Genomic DNA, 12,956 nt, shown 5'->3' with positions numbered 1-12,956 from the left:
ACATAGCATAACAAGTTACAAAAGACCAGGCACAAACCCTCATATCAAGGCTGTACAAGGCAACCCAATAGGAGGAAAAGGGTTCCAAGAGCAGGCGAAAGAGTCAGAGACACCCACACTCCCACCATTAGGAGTCCCACAAGAACCTCAAGCTAAAAAACCATAACATATGTAGAGTACCTAGCTCAGACCCATACAGGGTCTGTGATTGTCACTTCAGTCTCACCAGAAAAAGACTCACTTGGGTTCTGAACCCATGTTTCCAACTTTCTGATTTTATCACCTCAGGAGGGATTTATACAGGGCACAGAAAGCTTGAAATCAATGAAGCCTTCTCAATTGGCTGGATAAGCCACACTGCTCAGTTGGAGATGGTCACTTTGTTCATCCATTTCAGAACATACCAGAGGACAGGATTCCAGCTGCCATGGAGAAGTATTCAATAGACACAGATGACCCAGTCAGAAACAGAGCCATGCTCCAAGAGTTGATTGGGGATGTGATGTTTGGGGTACCATCTGTGATTGTGTCTCGTGGCCACAGAGGTGAGTCCAACAAGTTGGATGGGGCAACAGATGATCAGCTTTGGTCTCTAACCTGCTGACATCCTAGGATAGACAGATGTGGAAACTCTTTGTGGTGAGGCCTCAATGTTTGGTGCAGGAAGAGCTTTTGTTCTGTTTAGTTCCTGGCAGTAGCAGGTGTAGCTGGAGAACTTCTCTCCAGTTCCTGCCAAGCCCTGCCAGTCCTGGAGCCCACTTATAAAATAAACACACCGACTCTTATATTATTTAAATTGCTCAGCCATTAGCTCAGGCCTAACATTGTCTAACTGTTGCTCTTATACTCAGCCCATTTCTGTTAATCTATATGTTGCCACATGTTCTGTGGCTTTACCTGTTGCCTCTATGTGATGCTCCCTGAACAGCAGTTGGTGTCCTTTTCCCTGCCTTCCCTTCCTTTTCCTCTCTCCTCTCTGCTAGTCCCACCTATACTTCCTGCCTGGCTACTGGCCAATCAGTGTTTTATTTATACAGAGTGATATCCACAGAACTTCCCCTTTTCTTCTTTTTCAAAAGGGAAGGTTTTAACTTTAACATAGTAAAATTGCATATAACAAAGCAATTATCAAGCAAGAATTACAGTTACAATATTAAAGAAGATATCCTATCTATCTTATATTTGTAAGTTTTATTTATACATAGTGATATCCACAGCAAGCAGGCTCTACAGGCAGGATGCAAATGTAAGCAGTTAATTTTTGAGTTGATCCCAGCAAACATTCCCGAGGGAGATGTGGAATGACGCAGCAAGGAGATGGAGGCCACTCAGTGATGCACAGCTAATTGCATGCCCACTGTGGACAGTGGGCGCTGGAACTCTGAGAATAATCAGATGAGTGGTCTTAGGGTTGTTGTATCTGAGCAAGAGGGGAGGATTTGTATCCACCACTGCTCACTTGTCACTGGTGTGCTTTGATCTGCTGCACATGGGCAAAATAGTTAATAGTGACCAGAGAAAACCATGAGGCAAAAGGGCTCCTAGTGTTACCAGTACTGGAGGTAGAAGCCAGGCTTCTTTGCCCAGACAAGATGACTGCCATAAACATCATGAGGAAGAGAGACTTATTTGGGTTGTTGATTCAGTATGTGGTGAGGAGACTCTACTGTTGTGTCCCTGGGGTGAGATTCATCATTTTGGGGAGCATGGTGGAACAAACATGCTCACTTCATGACACACAAGGAGAAAAGTGCAGGAAGAGGTCAGGAAAGGTATCTCCAAGGACTCCCCCTAAGTGGCATGATTTATTTTTAGTATGTGGAAACACTATTTGATTTTCATTTGTTGATTTCCTCTGCTGTAATTTTATTCTGTTTACTTATTATTTGTAAGTACTTTGGGAGTTTATATGGTTTCTATCTGTAGGAACATGCTGGCCATGAATATTGTTGCAGGTCTGACTTTCCTATTTGGATGCCTACTTTTTAAACTTTTGCCAAATGATTCAGGCAAATACTTCTAACACTATGCTAAATCAAAGCAGTATGCAAGGTAATTTTTGTCTTGTTCCAAGTTCTAGAGGAAAATATTTTCCCTGTTGTGGACAATGTTGACACTGCACCTCTTATACATGACCTATATTGTGTCAAAATATACCCCACCTCACATCGGGTGGTGGTGGTGCAAGCATTTAATCTCAGCAATCAGGATGCAAAGGCAGGTGAATATCCATGAGTTCAAGGCCAGCCTGGTCTACAGAGTGAGTCCCAGGACAGTCATCTCTCTCTCATCTCTTCTCTCTCTCTCTCTCTCTCTTCTCTCTCTTCTCTCTTCTCTCTCTCTTCTCTCTCTCTCTCTCTCTCTCTCTCTCTCTCTGTGTGTGTGTGTGTGTGTGTGTGTGTGTGTGTGTGTGTTTGTACTTCATCTCTCGCTTATTTGGTCAACATTTTATCATGAAAGTTGAATTTTATCAAATATTTTTTCTGCATATAATAAGGTGACTTTTTTGTCTCTCTACCTATAACATGAGGTAGCTGGTGTTCTGTTGAGTAGTTTTCCATCTGTTTCATTAAGGACCTTGCTGTCGTTTTCTTTTCTTGTAGTGCCTTGTCTTATTTTCATATCTGTGTGATTCTGTCCTCATGAGAAAGAATCTGGAAATGTTCCATTGACTTTTAAAGAAATTTGGCAAAATTTGAGATATATGATTCCCAGTTCTTTAAATACTAATTGTGATTCTTCAGGAAAATTGTCACTTTTCTTTGATGAAAAACTTTAATCACTAACTCAAGTTCATTCATGGTTGACCTCCAGATTGTCTATTTCTTCTTAGTTCAGCTTTGGTAGGATTTATTGGACTAATAGTTCATCTCCTTTTTCTAGGAGAGTCAATCTGTGTTCACACAGTTGCTTGTAATAATCTCTCATGAGCTTGTGAATTCCAGTGCCATCTACTGTCAGATCTTTCATCAACGATTTGATCTATCTGATTCTCTACTAATTTTTTGCCTGTTGGATCTTGATACATTTTGCTGATATTTTTCATCCTCAAAAACCTTTTAAACCTTTATAGTCTCACAAATCTCTCTGTCTTCCCCTCCTTTCTCTCTGGCTGTTTAACTCAGTTCCTCAAACATTCTCAGTGAGAACTCTGCCATTGGGCTGCCTTCCCAGTCCTCACAGGTCATCTCTGTCTGATCTTCATTTGCTCCCTTCTTTAGCTTTAGGCTCGGTTTGTTCTTTCAATTCCTGCCACCACTCCACACACTTTATGTCTTTTAGATTTATCCTTATCATTTTGTAAGGACAATTTATTTTAGTCATTGAATATTTGCTTTAAGTTGTTAGTGCTATTTTTGTCTTAGAACTTAGGACTTGGCATCCAATTGCCACATGCATGATCATTACAGCTCTGGAATGTCCTAAATTCTATTTATATCTTTGACATTTGTGCTAATGGGTTTCATGTTGTTCATTAGTATCTCTTTACTTCAACCTTAAAAAAAACTCTACCAATTTCTATAAGACATGTCTACATGTGCTCGATTCCATATGTTTTTATTTGTTCATTTATCTTATTTCTGAATGGCAGCTTTATTCACTGCTGTATTCCTGAGACATGAAAGACTGATTATTCCCTGTCTGTATATACTTAGATTTTAATAAGTTCTACCACAGAGATACTTGCATATTCATGTTCATTACCACATTATTCACAATAGTGAAGAAGTAGAACTAGCCTAGATGGTCACAAATGGATGAATGAGGTAAACAAAACATTGTATATACAAAGTAGAATTTTATAAAGAAAATAGTTATGATATTTGCAAGAAAATGCATGAAACTGGAAATCATCATGTTTAAGTAAACTTGACTTAGGAAAATAAATATGTATTTCCCCTCATCTGTGGAGCCTAGATTTAAATTTCTGTGTATTTGTGCATGGAGGAAAGAAACCAGAAAAAAAATGAGAAAAGAGGAGATCTTCAGGGAGAGGGTAGAGGAAAGAGGACAATGCTATACCTGTGTCCTAAAAGTAGAATAAAAGATTGTTAGTAGGAAAGGCACATGCAAGTGGGTGCAATGGACATGAAGGAGTGGGGTAAAAAAATGAATGAAACAAAATATGTATGGAAATATTACAATGAAACCCATTTTTATGCTAATTGAAAACATTAATAACATTTTCAGGCAAGCGCTTGGATTTGCTTCACACTCCTGGAAACGAGTGAGCAAAACATGGGAAAATGTTCAACACCAGTCTGAATAGAAGATGCTTAGTAGGTTGTAGATCTTCTCAGAATGAATGTGTACCAGAGCATTACTGTGAACACCTATCTGTTTTCGTGGGGAGTGCATTTTATTCATCAAATTTTAAGTCCATGAATGTCTGACTCAAGTATCACATCCGCTTTCCCTTTCTAAACAGCCCATGCACATTCAAGTGATTAACTAAAAGAGTTCGGCTTTGCTGAAGACCAGAGATTCCTTCACATGTAGAAGCCTTTATACCACCCAAGCACATGCCTGATAATATGAAGTGTACATGAATTCATGTCTTTCCAGATGCCGGAGCCCCCACCTATATGTACGAATTTCAATATCATCCAAGCTTCTCATCAGAATTGAAACCCAAGACTGTGATTGGAGACCACGGAGATGAAGTCTACTCAGTCTTCGGTGCCCCAATCTTAAGAGGTAATGGTGCATTGCTCCCTGTTTGCTTATGGTTAGGAGGTCTGGATTCATTTTCCTTCTGTGGCTTTGAACACCTTTATCCTCTTTTTCATTACTATTATTATTATTATTATTATTATTATTATTATTATTAAGAGGTTTTCTACTGTCTGGGGGCCCCCTAACCAATTCAAGCTAAACAACTGTCTCACTTATTCAGAGGGCCTAGTCCAGTGCCATGGGGCTCCTCAGCTATTGGTCCATAGTTCATGTGTTTCCACTAGTTTGGCTGGCCATCTCTGTACATTTTCCCATCATGATCTCAATGTCCCTTGCTTATAGAATCTCTCCTCTCTCTCAACTGAACTCCTGGAGCTTAGCCTGGTGCCCAGCCATGGATCTCTCCATCTGTTTCCATCAGCCACTGGATGAAGGCTCTATGATGACAGTTAGGGTATTTAGCCATCTGATCACTAGAGTAGGCCAGTTCAGGTACCCTTTTGACTATTGCCAGTAGTCTAAGGTGGGGTCATCATTGTGAATTCCTGGGAAACTCCCTAGCACTCTGTTTCTCCATATTCCCATGGTGTCTTCATTTATCATGGTATCTCTTTCCTTGCTCTCCCACTCTGTTCCTGTTCCAGCTAAAACATCCCGTTCTCCTATGTTTTCATTCCTCATCCCTTGCCATCATTAACCATTATTACACCCTGAGTTTGCTCATTTAGATCTCATCTATTTCTCCTTCACTGGGCAATCCATGCATCCTTCCAAGTGTCCTCTGCTAGCTAGCCTTCCTAGAGCTGTGGTTGCAGTCTGGTTATCTTTGCTTTACATCTAGTATCCACTTATGAGTGAGTACATACCATGTTTGTTCTTCTGAGTCTGGGTTACCTCACTCAGAATGATATTTTTCTAGTTCCATCCATTTGCCTACAAATTTTAATGTGGCAGTGTTTTCCATTGTGTATATGTACCACATTTTCTTTATTTATTCTTCAGCCTGAGGGCATCTAGGTTGTTTCCAGGTTCTTGCTATTACAAATAATGCTGCAATGAGCATAGCTGAGCATGTGTCCTTGTGGTAAGATCGAGCATTCCTTGGGTATATGCACAAGAGTGGTATTGGCTGGGTCTTGAGGAAGACTTATTCTCAATTTTCTGAGAAACTGCCATACTGATTTCCAGAGTGGCTGTACAAGTTTGCATTCCCACCAGCAGTGGAGGAGTGTTTCCCTTGCTCCACATCCTCTCCAACATGAGCTGTCTTCATTGTTTTTGATTTTAGCCATTCTGACAGGTGTAAGATGGTATCTCAGAGTCATTTTTTATTTACATTCCCCTGATGATTAAGGATGTTGAGCAATTCCTTGAATGTCTTTTGGCCATTTGAGATTCTTCTGTTGAGAATTCTCTGGTTGGCTCTGTAGCCCATTTTTTTTTTAAATTGGATTGATAGGTATTTTGATGTCTAGTTTCTTGAGTTCTTTATATATTTTGGAGATCAGCCCTCTGTCAGATGTGGGGTTGGTGAAGATCTTTTCCCATTCTGTGGACTGTTGTTTTGTCTTATTGACCATGTCCTTTGCCCTACAAAATCTTCTCAGTTTCAAGAGGTCCCGTTTATTAATTGTCGCTCTCAGTGTCTGTGCTACTGGTGTTACATTTAGGAAGTGGTCTCCTGTGTCAATGCATTCAAGGCTACTTCCTACTTTCTCTTCTATCAAATTCAGTGTAACTGGACTTACATTGAGGTGTTTGATCCACTTGGACTTGAGTTTTGTACATGGTGACAGATATGGATCTATTTGAAATCTTCTATGTGTTGACACCCAGTTATGCCAGCACCGTTTGTTGAAGATATTTTCTTTTTCCCATTGTACAGTTTTGGTTTCTTTGTCAAAAATCAGGTGTTCATATATGTGCAAATTAATGTTAGGGTTTTCAATTCAATTCCATTGGCCCACATGTCGGTTTTTTTTTTTTTTTTGCCAGTACCAAGCTGTTATTATTATTATAGTTCTATAGTAGAGCTTGAAATCAAGGATCATGACACCTCCAGAGGTTGCTTTATTGTACAGAATTCTGTTAGCAATCCTGGGTTTTCTGTTTTTCCATATGAAGTTGAGCATTGTTCTTTCCAAGTCTGTGAAGAATTGTGTTGGGATTTTGATGGGGATTTTATTGAATCTGTAGATTGCTTTTTGGTAAGACTGCCATTTTTACTATGTTAATCCTACTATCCATGAACACGGAACTTCTTTCCATTTTCTAATATCTTCTTCGATTTCTTTCTTCAGAGACTTAAAGTTCTTATCATCAGGTCCTTCATTTGCTTTGTTAGAGTTACCCCAAGGTATTTTATATTATTTTTGGCTATTAAAAAGGGTGATGTTTCTCTGATTTCTTTCTCAGCCAGCCCTTTTATCATTTGTATATAGGAGAGCTACTGATTTTTTTTTTTTTGAGTTAGTCTTGTATCCTGACACATTACTGAAGGAGTTTATTAGCTGTAGGAGTTCCTTGGTAGAATTTTTGGGGTCACTTATGTATACTATCCTATCATCTGCAAATAGTGAAAGTTTGGCTTCTTCTTTTCCAATTTCTATCCCTTTGATCTCCTTTTGTTGTCTTATTGCTCTAGCTAGAAGTCAACTACTATATTGAATAAATATGGGAAGAGTGGAGAGCCTTGTTTTGTTCCTGATTTTAGTGGAATCACTTTGAGTTTCTCTTCATTTAATTTGATGTGGGCTGTAGGCTTGCTGTAAATTGCCTTTATTATGTTTATTTATGTTCCTTGTATTCCTGATCTCTCTAAGACCTTTATCATGAAGAGGTGTCGGATTTTGTCAAGGGCATTTTCAGCATAAGATAATCATGTTTTTTTTTTTTTGCTTTCAGTTTGTTTATATGGTGTATTGCATTGATATATTTTCGTATGTTGAACCATCCTTGCATCCCTTGGATGAAGCCTACTTGGTCATGGTGGATAATTTTTTTGATGTGTTCTTGGAGTCTGTTTGCCAATATTTTATTGAGTATTTTTGCATCAATGTTCATGAGGGAGATTGGTCTCTTTATTTTTTGCATCTTTGTGTGGTTTGAGTATCAGGGTAAGTGTATCTTCATAAAAAGTGTTTGGAAATGTTCTTTCTGTTTCTATTGTGTGGAACAATTTAAAGAGTATTGGTATTAACTCTTCTTTGAAAATCTGGTAGAATTCTGCGCTGAAACCATCTGGTCCTGGGCTTTTTGGGGTTGGGAGACTTTTAATGACTGCTTCTATTTCCTTAGGGGTTGTTGGTCTATTTAAACAGTTTATCTGGGGCTGGAGAGATGGCTTTGTGGTTAAGAGTACTGACTGCTCTACCAGAGGTCCTGAGTTCAATTCCCAGCAACCACATGTTGGCTCATAACCATCTGTAATGAGATCTGATGCTCTCTTCTGGCGTGCAAGCATACATGCAGACAGAACATTATACATAATAAAGAAATCTTTTTTTAAAGTGTCAAATCAATCAATCAATAGATAGTTTATCTGGTCTTGATTTAACTTTGCTATGTGGTACCTATCCAGAAAATTGTTCATTTCTTTTAGATTTTCCAATTTTGTGGAGTACAGGTTTTTGACGTATGATCTGATGATTCTCTGGATTTCCTCATTGTCTTTTGTTATATCTCCCTTTTCATTTTGTATTTTGTTGATTTGGATGCTCTCTCTGCCTTTTGGTTAGTTTGGATAAGGGCTTGTCTATCTTGTTGATTTTTTTCAAAGGACCAACTCTTTGTTTTATTGATTCTTTCTATTGTTCTCTTTGTATCTGTTTCATTCATTTCAGCCCTCAATTGGATTATTTCCTGGCATCTATCGTCCTGGGTGAGTTTTCTTCTTTTTGTTCTATAGTTCTCAGGTGTGCTGTTAAGTCACTAGTGTAAGATTTCTTCATCTTCTTTGTGTGGGCATTCAGTGCTACAAATTTTCCTCTTAGCACTGCTTTCATAGTGTCCCATAAGTTTGGTTATGTTGTACTTCCATTTTCTTTGAATTCTAGAAAATCTTTAATTTCTTTCTTTATTTCTTCCTTGACCCATTGGTGATTCATTTGGGCATTATTCAGTTTCCATGAGATTGTAGGCTTTCTGTAATTTTTGTTGTTGAAATCTAACTTTAAGCTAACTTTATTGTGGTCCAATAAAATACAGGAGGTTATTCCAATGTTTTTGTATCTGTTGAGATTTGCTTTGCGACCGAGCCTGTGGTTGATTTTAGAGAAGGTTCCATGAGGTGCTGAGAAGAAGGTATTTTTTTTATTAGGGTGGAAATTAAGTTCATTTGAGTCATAACTTCTGTTTGCTCCTTTATTTCTCTGTTAAGCTTCAGTCTGGTAGATCTATCCAGTGGTGAGAGTAGGGTGTTGAAATCTTCCACTCCTAGTGTGTGGGATTTGATGTGGGATTTAAGCTTTAGTAATGTTTCTTTTACAAATGTGGGTGCCCTTGTATTTGGGGCATAGATGTTTAGAATTGAGACTTCATCTTGGAGGATTTTCCCTGTAATAAATATTTAATGTCCTTCCTGATCTCTTTTGATTGATTTTAGTTTGAAGTCTATTTTATTAGATATTAGGGTAGCTACACTAGCTTGCTTCCTAAGTCCATTTGATTGGAAAGTCTTTTCCCAGTCTTTTACTCTGAGGTAGTGTCTGTTTTTGAAGTTAAGGTGTGTTTCTTGTAATCAGCAGAAGAATGGATCCTGTTTTCATATCCATTCTGTTAGTCCGTGTCTTTTAATAGGCGAATTGAGATCATTGATATTAATGGATATTAATGACCAGTGATTGTTAATTCCTGTTATTTTTGGTGGTAGTGTTGTGTGTTTCTCTTCCTTGGTATTTGTTGCTGTGGGATTATCTATTGCTTGTGTTTTCATGGGTGTATCTAACTTCCTTAGGTTGGATTTTTCCTTCTAGTGCTTTCTGTAGGGCTGTATTTGTGGATAGGTATTGTTTAAATCTGATTTTATCATGGAATATTTTGTTTACTCCATCTATGGTGATTGAGAGTTTTGCTGGATATAATAGTCTGGGTTGGCTTCCATGGTCTCTTAGTGTCTGTATAATGTCTGTCCAGGACCTTCTGGCTTTCAGAGTATCCATTAAGAAGTCAGGTGTTATACTGATGGGTGTGCCTTTATATGTTACTTGTCATTTTTCCTTTGCAGCTCTTAATATTTTTTCTTTATTCTATATGTTTAGTGGTTTGATTATTATATGGCGAGGGGACTTTTTTTTGGAGTCTGTTATTTGGTGTTCTGTAAGCATCTTGTATCTTCATAGGCATTTCTTTCTTTGGGTTGGAAAGTTTTCTTCTATGATTTTGTTGAATATATTTTCTGTGCCTTTGATTTGGTATTCTTCTCCTTCTTCTATCTCTATTATTCTTAGGTTTGGTCTTTTCATGGTGTCCCAAATTTCCTGGATGTTTTGTATTATGACTTTTTTTGCTTTAGTGTTTTCTTTGACTGATGAATCTATTTCCTCTACCATATCTTCAACACCAGAGATTCTTTCTTCCATCTCTTACATTCTGTTGGCTATACTTGCATCTGTAATTCCTGTTTGTTTACTCAGATTTTCCATTTCCAGCATTCCCTCAGTTTGTGTCTTCTTTATTGCCTCTATTTCAGTTTTCAAATCTTGGACTGTTTCCTTCACTTGTTTAATTTTTTTTGTCCTTCTATAAGGGATTCATTGATTTCTTTCAATTTTTGTTTGTCTTTTCTTCAATTTTTTAAGGGAAATTTTCATTTCTTCTTTAAAGTCCTCTTTCATCTTCTTAAAGTCATTTTTAAGGTCAACTTCTTCTGTTTCTCCTGCATTGGGGTGTTCAGGTCTTGCTGATGTAGAATCACTAGAGACTGATGGTGCCATATTGGTCTTTATGTTGTTGACTGTATTTTTGCACTGGCATTTACCCATCTCTTCCCCACTCTGTGCAAGTGGTATCTGTGTCTGAGGGAGCCTCTCTTAGTCCAACTGATACTCTTGGTCCAATTTGAGCTCTTAGTATAATTAGGGCTCTTGGTCCAATTTGTGCTGATGGACTCTGTGTCTCAGGGGGCTTTTAGTCTAATCAGCACTGGTAGGTTCTGTCTCAGGGATCAGTTGCAGTCTCTGAAGATGGGTGGGGTTTCGGGGAGGTAGGGCTTGTGGGTTACAGGGTCTGGTGGGGGATTGTGGTAATCTGACCTGTCTGCAGGAAACCTGCCTACTGGCCTGAAACTGGGGCTGCAGTGGGTGGAGGTGTGGGGGCACAGGGTTGTTCCCCTGAGTCCAAAGCCTAGAGGTTGGGGTGTTCAGCTATGAGGACAAAGACTCACCTCTTAGTCCAATTAGTGCTGGTGGGCGCTGTCTCAGGAAGTAGTTGCAGTCTCCAAGGGAGGATCCCTTTACTGTCTCTTAATATTTATTTCCCAATTCAGGATAACAGGAATGAACTAAAATGTCTAGTGCCCACACTTTCTCCCACTCCAGAAACCACTAGGAAAGGTATATCCTCATGGGCAGTCAGCAATGCTTTACATCAGGATGTTGACTGCTAATATAACTAAGAGAAAGTAACACCCAAGTCCCCCCACTTGAAGATAAGAATTGCACTGCTTGATTTCCCACTCAAAATGGCCTATCAGAATGTGAGTTAAGAGGAGGTCAAGCTGTTGCTGACCATGAATCAGATGTCATGTGCATCTACCTGTCTGTCTATATGCATACCTATTTATCCAAATGTTGTCTTTTACTTATATTATAACTCATAATATATCAAAAATCATTTCATGACCATCTTTAATACCTTAATTCTCAGCAGTTCTTGTGATTTGGCCCATTTCAGTGGCTGCTGATAACAGACTCTGGGCATCTCCCAATTAGGCAGGTTTTAGAATGTTTGCTATTCTAAGATTTTTTCAAACTATGAATATGTGGGTTTGAAGGTGAGCTTGAGAAAAGACACAAGTGCCAGAAATACTTTCATATAAGGACATCACTGAACTTCAGCATCTGCATCCTAAGTAAGGAAGAACAGAATGGTGGGTATGGAAAATGAAGTCAGCCAGCTAGGAATGAACTATATCACTATTGCTGAGTCCTGGATCATTCATTCACAAACTAAAAGTACACACCAACTAACTATGACCTTCTTGCAATGAATAATTAGACACAATAATTTTTTAGTTAGAACCCATATTCTGCATTTTTAACAAGCCGTGTCTGGTTCATGAAATGCATGTTGAGCTGCAATAATATAATCTTATTTCCCACAGAAGGTGCCTCAGAAGAGGAGACCAACCTCAGCAAGATGGTGATGAAATTCTGGGCCAACTTTGCTCGGAATGGGTGAGAATAGTGCAAAGACATTGCCAAGATATTGGGCAAGATGGGACTGTTGGGAAGGGTTGCATTTTAAGATATAAGTGATCAAATCCCAGCCTGTGACCACAGTGCTCTGACAATGTTGCTCCCCAATTTCTTGCTATGCACAAGCCTTTGGCAGAGATAAGCCAGGAATGCCTATAAATTCATAAGAATGTGGGACACCATAGTAACTAAGAAATTCTGTTTGATTCTGTTCCCAGGAACCCCAATGGGAAGGGGCTGCCCTATTGGTCAGAGTATGATCAGAAGGAAGGGTACCTGCAGATTGGAGCCACCACCCAGCCAGCCCGGAGACTGAAAGATAAGGAAGTGGCTTTCTGGACTAAGCTTAGGTCCAAGAAGCCATCACAGAAAGTACATACTGAGATATGAATAGGAAGCTCTTCCAGCCTCAGGAGACCAGAAAAGTCAAGATAAAGCTACTCCATAGAAGATGTTTCTTGGCCAGTGATGAATCTTTGAGAAGACTGGAGAATTTTGTTATGGGGATGGGCTGGGGACAGGGGGAGAATGGTTGTACCTGAGGCCTCAATTTGGAGAATAAACATTCATCTTAAGATCAACTCATTATCTGTGTCTCCAACTACCTTAGTTTGAGAAAGACAAATAGAAAGATGCTGTCATAGGAAGATGCCTCTGTGTAGGGGTGTGACTTGACAAATGCTTATGCCCAAATTTGGGAGGAAATATTTTTCAAGAAGAATACAGTGTGAGCTTTGGCTGGTCTTCCACTTCCAGCTGGGAGATATCATCAAACACAGGAGGAGGACATGGGGGAGTTTACTGAAGTGTCAGAGGTGATGTGTGGCTAGTATAAGAGTGTAAAATCCCTAGGAACCACATACT

At 39.1% G+C, this 12,956-nt stretch overlaps 1 protein-coding gene across 1 annotated transcript in view; it reads left to right on the top strand.

Moving 5' to 3' along the window:
* The window catches only part of LOC114694563 (carboxylesterase 1E-like), a 36,102-nt gene extending 23,471 nt beyond the window's left edge, over positions 1–12,631 (top strand). Inside the window, exons 11-14 of the mRNA XM_037206473.1 lie at positions 398–545; positions 4,567–4,698; positions 11,999–12,071; positions 12,311–12,631. Of these exons, the coding sequence (XP_037062368.1) occupies positions 398–545; positions 4,567–4,698; positions 11,999–12,071; positions 12,311–12,482 (525 nt within the window). The 3' untranslated portion in view covers positions 12,483–12,631. The remainder of the gene's footprint in view (positions 1–397; positions 546–4,566; positions 4,699–11,998; positions 12,072–12,310) is intronic.
* The last annotated feature ends 325 nt before the right edge of the window (positions 12,632–12,956 follow it).

Source organism: Peromyscus leucopus, chromosome 5, assembly GCF_004664715.2.
Source record: "Peromyscus leucopus breed LL Stock chromosome 5, UCI_PerLeu_2.1, whole genome shotgun sequence".
NCBI lineage: Eukaryota > Metazoa > Chordata > Mammalia > Rodentia > Cricetidae > Peromyscus > Peromyscus leucopus.
This window is presented reverse-complemented; position numbering and strand designations above follow the sequence as displayed.